The sequence below is a fragment of the Archocentrus centrarchus genome, chromosome 10, assembly GCF_007364275.1.
Source record: "Archocentrus centrarchus isolate MPI-CPG fArcCen1 chromosome 10, fArcCen1, whole genome shotgun sequence".
In the NCBI taxonomy this organism is placed as follows: Eukaryota; Metazoa; Chordata; class Actinopteri; order Cichliformes; family Cichlidae; genus Archocentrus; species Archocentrus centrarchus.
The window spans coordinates 3,856,054-3,873,667 of NC_044355.1; the positions used below are offsets into that span (position 1 = coordinate 3,856,054).

At 40.4% G+C, this 17,614-nt stretch overlaps 1 protein-coding gene across 4 annotated transcripts in view; it reads right to left on the reverse strand.

The window, feature by feature from the left end:
- ldb2a (LIM domain binding 2a) overlaps positions 1-17,614 on the reverse strand; it is a 104,871-nt gene that overhangs the window by 26,368 nt on the left and 60,889 nt on the right. For all 4 annotated transcript variants that reach the window (XM_030740010.1, XM_030740009.1, XM_030740008.1 and 1 more), the window contains exon 3: positions 8,059-8,231. In XM_030740010.1, the coding sequence (XP_030595870.1) occupies positions 8,059-8,231 (173 nt within the window). The remainder of the gene's footprint in view (positions 1-8,058; positions 8,232-17,614) is intronic.

Here is a 17,614-nt window from a genome sequence, read left to right on the forward strand (position 1 = left end):
TAACACGAGTCCAAACTAATTATCACTAACCTGCCCAGACCATCTTGCATTATGGATGCAGTCTACAGTCTCTTCAAACTGCTGTTAAATGTTATATAAAAAAACAACAATGACAACAACAAAGAAAACTTTGTGCTTTTCTTTCTTTTCCTCTTTTGAAATAAAATGCATCATTGTCATTTTGTAGCATATGAGTTTTCTGCCCCCTGGGCTGCTGAAACCCATTAAAAGACCAAATATTATATATAATAGGCCCATATGAGGGAAACAGGTAACTCTTTACATCATTCCTGGAATTGTGCATTTAGTAGATTTGTGTTATTTACCCACCAGCAGTGAAATAACTTGAATTGTGTTTACTAGTGAGCCAGTATCTTCTGATGCTTTCCAGGTGCTGTAGCCTACAGTGAAATAACAATGCACTATTGATTCCTTTTTCCATAGTGCCAACATTGTCCTTAGCACTGCCTCCACTATTGCTCCTATTTCTCTCTGCAAGCTTTCTGCCTTCCTGAAACTGATAAATAAATTGGTAAGCTGCCTAAATCAGAACCAGAATAGGAATCACGTTAATTGCCAAGTGCAATGAATGCACAAGAATTTGTCTTAGTGGCACTGGTGCAGAGACACTATATTAACCACAAATACAACCAAGGCAGGATTTTTTTTTTTTCACAGATTCTAGAATAGATTCAATCATAGAAAGCTATTTATTTCTCCAAAGTAAAAGTCAATCAGTTAAAATCTGATATTTCTCAGAATGGTTGTAACCATTTATTTTTAGCCAAAAAGTGTTCCCTTATGAAAACTAAAAGGAGGAAAATCCCCTTAAATTAAAAAGTGGTCCATTAAATGGTACGGCCCCCTCACAGAGAGTCCCCATTGATTTAAGAGCAGGGTCATAAATCTTCCACACAACGGGGCTGAGATCGGGGGGGATCTCCAGCTCAAAAGAGCAAGAAAGAATAACAACGTCCTGCTGCTGAGACAATATTCAATACTGTACCCTAACCTGGCAATCATTAATAACGGAGGAGCTGAAGGTCATTAAATCGATTAATATGAGAACTCACAACTACTTCTGGTGAATATGAACAGGATCAGCGCTGACTAATATAAATTATATTTTAGCAACAAGCTACTGACATGCCTTATAACACTGTAACTCAACATGTCTGTATTAGTAACCACAGAGGAGCCAGACTCTTGTAGTTGCTGTTAGTAATTACTGCACACATGAAGAAAATGTGTTACTTTAGATCTAATTTTAGTTTGAAGAAGAAGTTAATCAATCATTCACTCTCTCAATATGACTATCTACTGGGATCATTAATTTTCTACTACAGCCGCTACAACATTTAAGCATTTTATTGACAGTTCCCTCTCTTTCTATCCCAATGTTCCCTGACTGTCTCTACTGGCTTCCAGTAGGGGTTGAAATGTATATAGTCTCATGGACACTGGTGAGAGAAGTACACAGATGAATGAAACGTAATGAAGATACTTGTAAACATGTGTTATACAGTAGTAATCTAAATTAAAGTTTTACTGTACAATAAAGGGTACAACCCTGTTTCCACAAAAATTGAAACTATAAAGAAAGCAATGATTTGTGAATTGTTTAAACACCATATATAACTGACGGTACTAAAAAGAGAACAAATATTGAAAGTGAGAAAATTCATTAAAACAAAAAAAAAACAAAAGCATCCCAGTTAAAGACGATAGAAGAGAGCCATACAGCACTCTATGACCAGTTTTCAATGTAAAATTGCAACAACAAGAACAAAAAATGCTGATTTCATCATCTACAGTACAGAACATCATAAAATGTTTCAGAGAAATCCCTGTGCACAAGGGACAAGGTTCTAAGGCTACAGATCCTCAAGTGTACTGCTTTAAAAATGCAGTACACTTGACTGGGAAGACAGAAACCCTGAGTTCTCAATCAGCACCCCATCAAGTTGGATATACCACTCACAAAGTTGTAGCAGCCACACAAACCCCAACATTGTGAAAAGGGGCGGGCTGGGGCTCAAATTCAGCCCAGGAGCTTGGTTTGGAGAGGCCTTTTATCCGATCGTACAATGGACAAACCATAAGTTTAAGACAAGAGAACTTTATTTGCAGGTGCGGACTGCACCTGTGGCCACGAGAGCTGCAGCGGTGAGTGCTGCTGTGCTTAATTGGGTAAAAAAAAAATTCTGATCACCGGCCGGTTCGGTCTGGAAACGACCGGCCGTTCGGGAAACCTCCCGAACCTCCCGATGGCCACCACGCCCCTGATTGTGAATCATCTTATCTGGGGTAAAACCAAATTCAGCACACCTAAGATCTAAGACCTAAGATCAACAGATCAATCAAAACATCCATATTGTTTCTCTGACTACTACGACTGCGAGTCAAATCGGGCGAGACGTCAGTCCCAACTACAGCATCCAACTTTCGAGGTTAAAAAGAGTCCAGGTGGATAAATGAACAGTCCAAACCTGTCAGCCACTGAAAACATTATTATGAAACAAAATGTATCAGATGTAGAGGAGCTGAAAACCTTTATCAAATGAAGACGGACAAAACAAACCCACAACAATTGTTCTCCTCAGTTCCCAAACCCTTATATAATGCAGTGTTGTTGCAAGAAGAGGTAATGTGACACAGTGGTATACATACTACTGTCCCAACTATTTGTAAGTGGGTTGCTGGTATCCCATTGAAATTATGGGGACATATTTTCACAGCTAGTAATCTTCGTTGTTTAACAATTTGTGGTGTGTGTGTGTTTATATATATATATATATATATATATATATATATATATATATATATATATATATATATAAACACAATTATATACAATTATGAGAAATGTATGGTAGAAACTACTGGTCACATTCAAGGCAAAGCATACATTGGTAATAACACATCAACTAGTCAATTTCTCAGCAAGAAAAAAAAATCCACTCAGGGAATTAAATTTGCTTCAGCTGAGATCACCGTGTCACGAACTCGCCTTTTGCACTTCGCTCACCTCCCAGCATGCACAAACCCCCAGCTGGGCACTGGTAACAAGGGCCATGCCCTCGGAGCTAACACAGGCTGGTCAGGGAAAGTGAGGCCTGCCAGGAGTGAATAGAGGTGCTGGGATACCTGGGGTGGCTCGGAGGTTGGGAGATTTTGGTCAAATTGGCACCCTGCGTCACCTTGTCAACACCTCGCTGTTTTCTTAGCCCACCACAGAGCATCCACCAGCACCTGGGGAAAACCACCCGCTCTAGTGTCCCGCTAGCCCAACCCATTTGTTAGTCTGTAGCACCCTGCCAGATTAGCATTGGCACAAAGGTAGGGGAAGAGAGAGAACAAATGAATACATTAAACTGTACTGAGCTGCTTCCAATCCTGCTGCCTGTTTTTTTTCTTCAAAGACCATCCACAGTATGATCAAATTTAATGATTAAACAATATCTGATGACTGTAATGATTTATTTATTGTTGCATTCATGAGTATTTTATATAGTATTTCACAAATATATGCTAAGCACAATACTACATTTAGGTTTTCACATAAATGCAATCGTAAGAAATACACATTAAGTTATGTCTAAGCTGATATCAGTGGTTTGACAGCTCACTGTTTTTACAGTCACACTAAATAGTCTCTGGGTCATCTTGTTCAGATACAGAACAGTCACAAAAGTACTGGAGTGAACAATTGCCAGTGTCTGAAACACAGTGTGAACCAAATATGTGAACAAACCCCCATTTAGGAGCCATGCATTTTAACCATCTTACCTTGGGTAAAGCCAAATTTAGTACACCTAAAATTTTGGAAATACTGCATGACTGTATGGGAAAAAGTGTACCTTAAGAATGAAGGAAAAAAATGTTCAATCTAGAAGCCTATGTGCACGTCTTTTTACTTTATTGTAATTACTTTGTAATTACAACAAATATTGAACAAACCTGGAAGTTTGTTTAATACGGCAACTGCTGGATTCACTGCAGCACACCAGAAACCTAAGGGGGCAAACCACGGACCACTATATCACTAGTTTGTGTTTGACAAGGAATATTTGGTTTTTCTCCTCATTTTCTGTTATCTATCTACTATTTAGTCTACAATAAAATGAATAAAATGTCTCCTGAAAAAAATCCATTCTGATCATCTCACTCTTTCATTTCTTGCCCTTTTCTGACTTCACTTTAGTGACTTCTCATCAATTATATTTGTAACTGCAGTGTTTTTATTTCTGTTTGGAAAGATGGCCAAAACTATGAAAATAAGGAGCACATTTTAATAAAGCAGAATTATTCTTTCATTGTGCTCAAAATTAGAAATTTTGAAGAGACAGAGAGAAGCAGCAGCGGGAAAGGAAAGAGACAGATATAAGCAGAGAGAGTGAGAGGGAGAGCAAGAGAGCGAGTTGGGAGCTGGGGATGATTTCTCTAGGGATGAAGGATGCACGCGCACGTGCGCGCGTGTGTGTGTGTCTGTGTGTGTGAGTGTGTGTTGAGGGTGCAGGGGTAGGGGTGGTGGGGTGGGTGAGTAGAGAGCAAAGGGAGAATGAGCGAGCCAGCAAGCCAGGGAGGAGGATGAGAGAGAGGGAGGAGGAGAGGGGGTGGGGGGTGAGGGGAGTTGGAGAGGTGGTGGAGAGGGATGGTGGGGAGGAGGGTGATGGTGGTGGTGGTGGTGGTGGTGGTAGAGGAAAGTGAGGCGAGGCAGAGCTGATTGAGATTCGGGCCTCCAGAGCTGCAGGCTCGCTGCTGCTGCTGGGAGCTCAGGGAGAACACGCTCAGTTATTGGAATTTTTTTTCTAATGAATTAATTCTTCTCATCCAATTTAGGTGAAGATGAAAAGAGAGCAGCGCTGCAAGCATCAAATTTAGCTTTTTGTTGACCAGGCCGGGGCAGTTCTGTTCCTGTTCTGTATGGTTAATATCGGACACTTGTAATATATTAGGGGGGGGTTTGGGGGGTGGGGGTGGTTGGTATTGTTCTTTTTGAGAAGTCTTGTTTACAGAAACCACAGAACAACAACATAAAAAGATATTTCCCGTGTGTGTTATTGGGATTGTTTCATACTCATTTACTAATATGATAACACAAAGAGAACCCTCAACCTTCACCCAACCTCCACTCAACCACCAACCAGTATACTGAGATTGCCTCATACTGTATGCCCTCTCAATGCAAACCTACATGTAAGCAGTCACGCATGTAAATAACATAAACACACAAGCAATTAAAGCAGATTTCTTGATCGCATGGAGGTCATCTTTCAACACAGGTAGGGTGATGCAGGTGGGGTGTATGTTTATACACCCCACCTGTGCAAAGATGCTTGGGTGGAGTGATGTAAAAGTCAAGTGAATTCTGATTTGACAGTTCAGGCTGGGGTTGAACTGCAAAAAAAAAAAGAAAAAAGACCTGCATTTGATTTAAGGTGCCTACACACTGTGGGATTTTAGCAGTCTTGTTAGTTCACTGCAAACCACACTGTGCAACATGGATCTAATAAACTTGTGCAGGATGTCAAGTTTGATGCATGCAGGCTGTATGATGATAATACGTACTGAATGATAGCCAAGACGCACATCTGTTATTTCTCGACTATTTGTTTCCAGGCTACATCCTTATTGTTGCAGTCATGATAACAGCTGGAGGACACGTCATACAAACAAGGCTGCTGCTGCCACAACTCAACGAGAGTTTCTTCTTTGTTGGAGTCCAAACATTTTGTTTTCTCCATTTTACTGCCATTTATTCCGTTTGTGCCTTGAGAAGTTGGTCAGTGCATCATAGCATGCTGGATTCCTGCTGGTTGGTTAGTAGATGCCGTCACACTGTGAGATGTTCATCCTAAATTTCTGACACTGTCAGCGTTTAAGCTGTTAAACCAGCATAAAACAGCCAACTTTGAACTTCTTTCTCTTTGTGATGCAGGCGCATTGCTTTGGAGCCGCTACCAAAGATATAATCACAATTCTTTCTCATCCATCATCTTTCGTCTGGGTCAGCCCAAAATTGTAGTGCATACCTGGCTTAAGGGCCTCATATGAAAATGGTCCAAATCAAAACATCACATTCCATATAATTTGTGTTATTTGCTCTGTCGTGCAAAACAGATCTGAGTCAAAATGAGCCCCCCCAAAAAATCAGCTTTAGGCCACTCCTGTCTGCAGTCTGAATATAGCTTAAGATATGTCTGATGACTTATTTTGAAATCATGGGGATGGAAAAAAAATACATTATTTTATTGGATCCATGTGAATTGGGGCTCCTAGCTAACAAGCTGGTGGTTAGTGAAGAGCTCCAGTGAAATGATAAATCATTTGGGCGCCAATCTTTATGCTGAGTTATGTTTAATATCTTCTCTCTAAAGGTGGGACAGGGAAGGTGGAATTTTGTCTAAATTAAAAATACACAACATTTAGTTGATTAAGATCCTCCAACATAGCATTCACTGTGATTTTAATGTTATTTACTTGGCAACATTGTAATGTAGGATCCAAACTCTACACAGATTTGTTGATATTAGCTTATTGCTGACATGAGTCAACCTTCAGAGAACCCTGACAGGTTGCTCAATCAAACTCGACGGAAGCTCCCAGAGACATTTCTATAAGTTACACTTTTATGTAAAAGTACTTGATATCACATTCTCAGCTTTTAATGCACTCAAACTATACATGATACTATTGTGCGTCACTTAGCATTAAAAAAAACAATGTGAAACAATTTGAAGAACTTTCTCAATTCAGCCGAACAACTAAATGCAACATTAAAAAGGCAAACATTAAAAGGCAAATCAATGCCCTATTATTGTGAAAAATTACTCAAAGCCAGTAAAGTCTGTGAAATTGTAAAGTCTACTTACTCTGAAAGCTAAGAAAATCTATGCCCGGTGGCACATTTTGTTTATTTCTTTTTTTTTTTCCCCCTAAATAATTATTTTTTAGAAAATAATTTGCTTAATTCGCCCTTTAGCCCAACAGCCTCTAGCAGGTCACAAAGTTTAATTTTGTACTTTGCACAGTACACACACTGACACACACACACCCAAGAGTGAGTGCATGCTGTCAAGTCCTGAAAACAAGAGGGCGTATAGCTGTTTAATGTCAGAACAATCCGGTCTGGTGGTTCAGCTCAGGGTTCATGGTACAGGGAACATGGAATCCCTTTAGCTCGGCTGCTCTGCGCTGACAAGGTATCTGGCCTCAGATTCATTTAGACAGTCAGCAGAAGAACACTAAGAGTCAGCGAGCCATCTGGATCAGACTGTGGTGAAGCAGATATTCACTCCAGCTCACAGGGGATTTCTCTCCCTGAAGACAAAAGCAGATGAGCTCATCTTTAGTGCTTTCAGAAGACCTCGGTGTCAGGTTCGGATTATTTCACCTCCGCAATTTGTGTTTCCTCTTACTGCGAACTAAACCTTACTCTTCAAAAATCTTTTTTCACGTTCCCCTAGCATTGTCTTTGGAGCGTCTGGAGGTTTAGGAATCAGTCATTAATATGAGAAATACTAGTGGATTTTGAGGTCTAGGAGCGAAGTGAACAGGGTAAATATGAACACGTGCGACATTTACCTTGGTGCAAATATCTGGCCTAAGAAAACGCATGTAAGGCGCGTGTTTAAGCAAGTGTTAGGTAATATTTAACATTATAACACATCTCCACTAAAACAGGACAGAACTGCAGAATTTCTTCTAAAAAAGTAAAAATAAGCAAAAGCTGGGCAATCTTTGAATTTTTCCTTCAGATATCAGATATCAACATTTACACTGTATGCAAACTGAGTGGATAATGCATAAATTTATCATATGATTAAGACCATGACATAAGCATTTTCCCATGTATAACAGTAAAGCCATCAGATGTGACTTCAAAACACAGGTACGACATGAAAGTGGGACAAAGAAAAAAAAAAGAAGTTAAAAAAAAGACTCAAAGAGTGTAAATGAATTTGATCTTTAACCAGTTAAACGCCTCACCTGGGCCATTATCATAGCCTGTGATCAATTATTCATGGTGAGAGAAGCTCAGGGGTCAGGTGTTACCTTTGTAAACATTGGCTTCCCGTGCTGGGTGACCATGGTGCACTGATCACAGTCCAGGGTGATGCAGGAGTTGTGGAACGACTCCTTGGAGTGTTTGAGGATGTAGTGGAGCTCGGTGACCCCTCCCTCAAAGACTGTGCTGAAATAACGGGGGATCAGCGTCCGGCCGATTGCTGCGGGGAAACAAAAGAGAAGACACAGCTGAAAAATACAGTCAGAGGCCAGAAATGAAATGACAAGGAGTGGAGGTGGTAGCAAGAGAATATACAGCTACTACTGCAGACTATAATGCTATTGCTCTGATCACCCTGTCTATACTTCTGTTTGTATCATTTATAGACTACTACTGTGTTCTACATATAATGTACAGGCTGTAACTACAGAATAATTTTCTGCTACTACTTTCAATATATATACATTAGCTTCTGTACAGATACCAGAAGCACTCTATTTTCTAAAAGGAATAATTGGCCTGTTTGTTTCTTGCCATGAGGTAGATGAGAAGATTGATGTCACTTTTAACTCTGTCAGTTACTGTGCTGGAGCAGTGAGACAATTAGCTTAACTTAGCATAAATACTTGAACCAGCAGGAAGCAAGCATCCTGGCTGTGTGCAAAGTTCAAAAGCTCTTAAACCACAAATTAGGTTACCATTTTAACTACACGCTTATGTTTGCATACAGATTAAACAAATCGGATACAGTCTATTAATTACTGAACTTCAGAAGGGCATTTAGTATTGGTTTTTGGGCCATCTTTGCCTTTACTTTGGCAGGGACGCTGGGGACAGAGAGAGTGCAGGGAAATGACATGCAACACATGGTGCCAGGCCGGCATTCAAATGGGATCCACTGCTTAGAGCATACGGAGGGTTGCATACGCCCTAACATTCGGCCATCAGGTCTCAAACTATGTTTCAACTTTGAACAGCGCCAGCTTGGATGGTTTGCTGTCTGCAAAACTTCACAATAAACTGAGCCAATCAACCCGTGGCTGAGCACATGTACAGAAATGACAATGTTAGGATCAAATGTGGGATCAAACTGAAAATTTATGCCGCTAAAGTTATTTTTTTGTATTTATTTAAAGATAACTGAAGCACAGATCACAGATACTCATTACAGTCCTCATGACAAGCTGAGCTACAATAATGCAGTCCTGTGAAAAAGTATGTTCACCCTCACAGCTTCCATAGTAGCAGAACAGTAGCAGAAAGGTGCTACTAATAAACACGATTAATTAAAGTATGAACACCTCTATAAAAGCACAATTATCCCCAAACAATTATTTTTGTTTTTCATGAGAAGAAAGAATTTATTTATATTAAATATTTTAAATTTCTCTCTAGTGGATGGTTTGGTGTCATTTGTCTTATCCAGTTCATAGCAGTTCACATTTCCCCCCAAAAACAACGCTCTTGTCTTTTTGGCATTTAGAAAAACAGAGTTTAATTATTTTTTCATTTGAATTAGTAGTGTATTGTTTTCTGGATACAAACCAAGTGAACCAGTGATCCTTCAGCCTATGCGCATTAAGCGCATATGTCCAGAATATTTATAACAATTTAAATTTGCAGCTATTATATATTTTCACATTGAACAATTATGGTGCATTAACCAGCTGCTGCACAGGCTGATTTCCAATCTGGAGAGATTTCAGTTTCCAGATCTCTTTTCCATACATTCAGTTAACATGTGAGCTCTGTAACAGGGGACTTTAACCTTTTTTGATCATTCCAACCATTTGTTTGTCAGTGGCTTCATAATGTAGAGGTTTACACATGTGCCCAACAAGGAAGAGATCCCTAGTTCGATCACAGGAGGAGATACAAATGCTTGGGTTGTATCGGGGGTTCGCTACCCTCTGTTGAGTGGTGTAAATGTAAATGGACTTTAGCCTTTACCAGTGTTGAATGCATGCAAGCAGAGCATGCATTTGTTCATTTGCAGTCTCACTGTACCGGAAAGGCACCTGAACAATAATCCTATAAAAATCATTTTCAATATTTTAGCAGTATATGCACTCTTAAAAATACGGTACCGAACATCAGCTCTCTTTGTGGATTGTGGTCAATCTATGAATCTAGACGGTACATTATACAGTTTAACACAAATTCTTGATTGTCCTGAGATGTAACGATTCACTGCCTCCTGACTGGACTGACTTCTATTCTCCTTCGAAGCAATATCAGAATCCTTCGATTGAGTCTGATTGATTGATTGGGTCTGATTTTTCCTTTAAGCAAGTGTCAAATAAATCTTCCAGTGCATTGCGGTCAGTTCAATACTTCCAGCAATCTGAACACTGAGGATGATCTTCAAACAGCAGACAACATCATAAATTTTCAGCTCACCTCTTCCAAGTTCAGCACTTTATATAATACACCGAGTTTTGAATATTCCCCATATGAGTGATACTGCTCAAGACTTTCGCAGACTTTTCAGAATAATAAGCTTCCATGACTTAGTTTGGTATTAAACTGAATTATTAAGATGGACAACTTCTGCGGTGCAAACTTTTCACAGAAGCCTAAAGAGACAATGAACAGGCTGCATGATGAAAACTGGAGGAGGAGTCACGGAGGGAGAAAGTGTCTTCAGTGTTTTATAGCCCTCAGGCTTTGTCTGGTTTCTATCTCCTCTGTGTTAGCGGGCTTCAAGGAGAAGACTGGATAATACAGTGCGTGAGGCTTACATTTCCCATTATATTACAGATGCACTGTGAAGGCATGCAAGATACAGATTCCTGAATACTTCGGTGTATTTCATAGTGTGCAATCATGCCCTGAAATGCATTTACTTCTGTGCATTTAACTTTTAAGAGTAATTTGTTAATTGTGTGCTCTTAGTTTATTTGGCTGAAATAAAAATGAAATTTCACAGGAGCTTCTTTGGCAAAACGAGCTGTCCTTATCAGCAACACATTCACACCAGAACTTCAGCTCTGCAGCTTAGGGGTCCTTTTGTCTCAGAGCTTCTACCTCTGCAACATCAGGAAAAATCCCACTCCACCTCCAGACTAAGAACCTAAAATCCTGCTACAGGTCCGTTTCCATCAAAATACACTGCAGTAAGTCAGGGTTTCCAAAAAAAATTGGCTCTCCTTCCAGTATCGGTGTTTAATAATTTTTGAGGAAGCTTTGACTCAACATTCAAAACAATGTTCACAAGACTTCACTTTTACCATCACAGAAAATCAAAGTATTTAACATTTACAATGTGACAAAGTAGAGCAACTGCTGATAGCAGCTGATGGCAAATTCTGCATCAAAACCAAAAAAGATTAATTAAGATTGTTGCTGATCCAGTAATCTTTAGTAAACTAATCTTTCACTTCTAAGAAAAGTGCAATTATAGTCAATACTTCATGACAGAATTTCTCAAGATGCATACTTCACAGGACGTGGAAACAGCTTCATTTCAGCGCTTGGAAGAAATAATCTCAGTGAAAAACGAAATATTAATACATGGGATTTACTGAAAATATAAAGTAAGACTGTCCTCATTGCACAACTTAATATGGAGATCAGGCATTCAGCACACCAACAGCAGAGAATAGCTGCATCAAACAGCCTTCACTCTCACTTGGGACAAAAATTACAGCCTCTTCTTGTAACTGCAGAGCTCAATATTGCAGTTTCGGTCACTTCTCGAGCAGCTGTGTAGACGCAATCTGCCGAACGACTCATGCCATCTTTAAAACCACATCTTGGCAACACATTCCCCCTCACAGCGCCTTCTTTTCTTTCTTTTCTTTTTCTAGCTATAGATTTTCTGTTATTACTTATTTTCACCACTGCCCTCCTTCAAACTTATGTACACATACATGCCTGAGAGCTGCTCTGCAACCACCGGCTTCATTCAAACATCACCGTGCAGTTCCACTTGAGCAACTTGACTTGCTCAAGGGCACAGCCAGTAGTTACTGGAGGGGAAAGTTCTCGTCCACTCAAATGCACAGGGAATCTGAACCAGCAACTGGTCCTGAACTGGCAATTGTGCTTTTCTGCTGGCTGCAAACTTTACTCAAGTGCCACTTCACACTGTAGCCCATCAGATAACAGTTAAACAGTAATAATGTTTAGAGTACAATACAGTTTCTCTCATATATAAAGACAGCTATAACGTTTTCTGAAGAAAAGGTAGTTTAAGTGGGCTTCTGAAGGCAGTCCCGATATAAAAAAAATTACACATGCCAGCGAGACAATAAAATATTATCCCTGAGATCCAGCTTGAATGACTACCAGACGATAAAACAACATCAAAACAGCATGCACAAATATGCTTTTAATATGAGCCTCGTTAACTTCCATCAGACTTTCAACAAATAAGATAACATTTGCCAACAGCAGTTGCTGATGTGCTGGCTAAATGTTCAAATCTAGTGTAATGAAGAGCTGAAAGACTTTAAAACTGTTATTTCTCCCTGACACAAAACCAGGAACCAAATATCACCAAAAGAAATTATGAAAAATGCACTGTTGGCCAGTAAAATCATAATTTGTCACAGGCTATTATTTATAATGTAGCTTTTGCTGTAGAAATACAGCATTCACATTACAATCTGCAAGTAATCTACACATTACATCTGCCCATGCAGCATCTTGCTAAATGGTGCTTCACTTTATTCAGGCGAATCTGAACCAACTTCCACTTCCACTGATTGGCTGGACGGCCATTCTTATTTTGCTGGAGCGTTCTGTACTTGCATCCCACTGCGTCACTGGAACGTCCTCATTCAAATGAATGATGGTTGTTTAAAGTAGGGCTGGATGTTGGCCTGAATGCTGCCCAAATCACTGATTCCCAACCAGGAGTACCCAAGGAACCACTTTTGCAGTTACCAGGGGGTACATGGAAAGATTGTGGAAAGGGGAGGCTAATTTGAAAAAATGAGTATTATTGGGTTGTGGAAAAATACGCAAAAATACACCAAACATATTGTATTTGTGTTACAGAGGATAAGGAGGATTCGGTGAGGCTGATCTTAAGTGAGCTATAAATACTATAACAACTTCTAATAAAGTACCAGCTGGTAATGTACTTTCCAAAAGCAGTGGGAAGTCCACTGCTTAAAGTAATGAATAAATGACTGAAACATCCAACTTCTGGCACTCCTAGGTTGCAGTTCTAGGATGAGCACATCATATATAGCATCTAACTGTAAATCTGTGCCAACAAGCAGTTGCGTTTAGGGACTAACAAATCATCTGATTTGTTAGATTAAAGAAGACTGCAATCCTTAAAGCATAACTCCATATTCTTTTTCTTTTTTTGTTTTCTTTCTAGCATCATTGGTTTCAACTCTCTAATCCTGGGAAGTGTTAGTGACCTGCTCCACTCACTGAGCTACGCAGGACTGTTAAATAACAGGAAAAAAAACCCAAAACAACCATAAATCCTGACTTTGGGATTATAAAAGCAGGCATGTTGGGATTTTCTTCAGCCTCTGGTTCCTTGCCTAGTGGAACAAGTCTCTCTGTTCCTCTGCATTTTCCTGCCCGTCAAATCTCCATCATTAGAACACTGGAGGAAAAAAAAAAATCGGGACAGCCACATTATCCAGCAGCACATGGCCTCTGATTTCAAGCAGAAATAATCCATCTTAGAGTCAACACTCTGTTGGCTAGAATTATGCTCTTTCTCCCCTTCCCCCAGGGCGGGTGGGTGGTCAGGAGGAGGTGGGAGTGTGGGGGAGGAGGAGGAGGGTAAGAGAAGCCTGGGAATAAAACTTCATTTAGAAGTGAAATGTCCCTAAAGACAGTGGCTCAAGAGGATCTTGAGGTCAGACCTGGATGGTGGAGTCTAAAACGAGAGACAGCGAAAGAGAGGGAAATGAGGATGATGACGGCGGTCGGGTATGGGGGAGGAGGGGGGGGGGGGGGGGGGGGGGAGAGACAGGGGAGGGTGTACCCGTGACTGGCATGTTTTTCAAATTCGATAAAGTCAGGCATGACTAAATAACACATAAAATGTTTGGCATCGTGAGCGGTGGCTGAGGGAAGAGGAGGGAGGGCGAGCGAGCTGCTGGGTCCGCTTGGCGTGACTGTGTAAATGATGCTCTCTCACTCTCTCTCTCTTTCTATCACTTGCACTGCACCCTCTCTCACTTCTCTCTCTCGCTCTCTCTCTCCCTGTATCTCGCTCTCTCCCTCGCTAGGTCTCTACCACGGTTGAAAAACAAAGTACGTCTAGGAGTGGAGCTGACTGCTAATGCGGAGGAGCTCTGAGGAGACGAGGGGGAGGGAGGGTAGAAGGGGTGGGGGGTGGGTAGAAGGATTGGGACAGAAAAATGAGCAAGGGATGAAAAAGGAGAGAGAAACAGTGAGAGAGGGAGAAGAAACTAGGAGGGAAGATGAAAAAAATAAGTGCTTGTCAATGAGGAAAAGAAGACTCACTGAGGGGTAATAGGAGGGAGAGACAGCGAGATGGGGTGAGACAGAGAAATACAGGGAGACAGAGGGCTGGGGGGGGGGGGGGGGGGGGTTGCTCAGGTGATACGCAGATCTGCTTCTTGCACACCTCACCAAACCATGCAGGAGTTTTGGTTGTGTCTTCTCAACCAAAACTGTCCTAATAAAACCCAGTGTGCATAGCCCGGAGTGACAGAGTGATAGATAAGCATGTAATGGTAGCCATGCTAGCAAGTCTTGGATCATTTCAAGCACAGCGGTCTTGTGTTTCTCCTCAGATAGGTTCTAGACTGAGGCTCAAATATTTTCTAGGCTCCCTTCCTCAATATTTACACTGTAGGCAAACACTTTAGCTGAGCTGCTGTAAGTCAGCAGATGTAATTGTTAAGCTTGAGGGTTCTTTAAAGGACATCTTAAATGCACATGCCAGGTAAATCCGTTTTGTAGTTTATACAGTTTGCTTTGATCTACTATATTTTAATGTGCTTGTATTAGTTTCCATTTCACCACAAGTTCGGTAGCAGGCATGGAAGCAGATATACTACCTGTTTATACCTGTTTAACTGATTTTCTTCATTAAGCAATCAAACATCCAGCTGCTGAGCATTCGCATTTGTGATTTCACTGTAGACCTCAAATGTGCACACACACACACAGTAAACATCAAATTCTGCATCAAACTGACCCAATGTCAAATATGTCAAATATCCCCTTTGGTGAATTTGACCGCACTGGCCAAGATCAGGTGCACGATGAGAAGAATTTACTATGTGAGCACTGAAAATTCATACCCCAGCGTGAGACTGCCAATGCACTGTTCTACGCTAACGTCCTGAAGTTTCTGTACGAGGACATTCAGCCCAAAACTCCTTGAACTATGACGTGCACAAACACGTCAAACACATTTTACTCCCTGCTACTTGGTCCTCTTCCCCAAAAATGAAAATAAAGGTTGCTGTGACACAGCGGAGGAGACTTACAGAGAATCACAAATATACAAGTGCAAGTGATCAGAACTGGACAACCAACGAGCAATCAAAGCACAGCAGAGGCTCTGGAAGAAGTGCAGCAATTCACAAGGAGATGACCTTGAAGAGGAAAGCAGCCAAATTTAAATCTGGCACGATTTGGGGTTTTTTTTAGGCACAGTAGGAGAACGTCTTGACAGCACTTTATTGATCTCATATTTTTAAGGAGTTACTTTTTTTTTTACACATTCTATAACCAACATATAGTCGCCAAATACACATTAAAATGTAAACTGCCAGAATATTCTTAGATTTCTTTTTTTTTTTTTTAACTTTTGCTTGGTCAAGACTGTTACTTTAAAGATGTCACCTTAAGCTTTCGAATCTTTTGATTGGCATGTTTAACTTGTTAAATGTCAAAATAAATCAATAAAACCACATGCATTCATAAGGAAAGAACTCATTAGTTAGAGCATCACCGCAGTTCAAGGCGATTTCTTTAGCCAACAGTCCTTCATCATTCAAAGTTACAGAAGAAATAAAATTTAGATTTGAATTATATATAACAAAAAAAAAAAATCATTTGAGGTACTAGACGTTTGGCAGTTTCACTTAATAAACACAAAGAGTCTGTGTGAGCTTTGCTACCACTCAACCTGTAGATGAAAAATTCATCAATAAAAACTCCATTAAGAAAAAAACAATTAAAATATGTTAGTCAGAGGATGAAGGGAAAAGCTCACGGGGACGTGAGAGATAAAACTGTGAGCTCTAACATTCACTGCTAGCCTCGTGTTCCAGCCCCCTGTTGAAAATTCTAATATTTATCTTTTAACAGGCAGTCACCAACAGAGCTCAAGCTTTACAAACTTCAAATAGCTGCAAAAGACAAGAAAAACTTTCATGGAGCCCAGATGAGATGAAATACATTTGCCAGTCTTATTTATTTTCCCTTCGTCTTCACCTCTCCCTCTCTATTTCTCTCTTGCCTTCTCCTTCATGTGTTTTCTTCTTCCTGCACTGTGCTGATTGGCCCGTCTTCAGTCGCAGGGCACTCCAGAGATACAGATTAGCTGGCGCTTGTTTGGGCGAACACGAAAAGCAGCATATGTCTCTCAAGTAATGTGTACCCAAACATGCAATTTACAAATAATTAACGTGGTGTTAATTAGTCACATTAATTCATGCCACTTTGTTAGGATTGTTTCCCCCCGTTGGTCCCCAGGACTCCTGCCAGCACCATCAGCCAGCGAGAGCGAGTTCTCTGCTCCAAAGCGAGAGTAGGGCGTCAAAAGAAAGATCCACTGGCTCGAGTACACACACCGGCAGACACATTCACACATAAAACGCACAAGAGGGCACCTGAACATTCAAACTCACACTCAACAATGAAAAGACAGTGACAAATTAAAAGAAAACAGAGAGGGGACTCTGTTACGCCGTAAAGGGCACTTTTTTCCCCGATGATTTGCATCTGCTTAGAGGGAAGGCTAACTGTAAATCATACAAAGCTGCTGGCTCACTGAACGAGTATGAAAATTATGTGAATAATAACTATTTTAAGCAATGGATTAATATGCACTTGGTGCTCCAGAGAGCAGCAGAAAGGGGCATGCATGACTGAGTAAAAATACACATCAGTGTTTGCGTTCATGGTTACTGACATTGCATCCAGTGCAACACTGTGGCTCAGCGATGTGTTTTTAACCATTTTTGGACAACAGTGGGACTCTGTGGCACAGACAAATGAGATACATCAGGCTTTGGATATTGATTGTATTTGCTATTTTCTTTTTGTGAGCGTTGTTGACAAAAGAATCAACGGTATCAGCAGCTAAACTCTTTAAAATCTCTTAAAGCTGGGCTTTTACCACCATTTCCAATGCAGCGGTTTCAGTACAGATGCCAAAACTTTTATTTTGATGGATTGCTGTGTCAAAAAAACTCGTCTTTTTTTTTTAAAGTAATTGCATTTTTAGTTTGTAACTTAAACAAATTTAAACACTCTGATTTTGAACTGAAGTTCTCTGAAGCTCTGAAGTTGAACTAGAGCCTGAATCTGATTGTGTAAACTTCTTCTTCATCTACATCTTTTTTTGTGTGGTTTGGACACATTTCAGCACTGTGTGGTGTGAACACAGTGAAAGTTTTATCTAACTGTGTGAACGGCCATTGT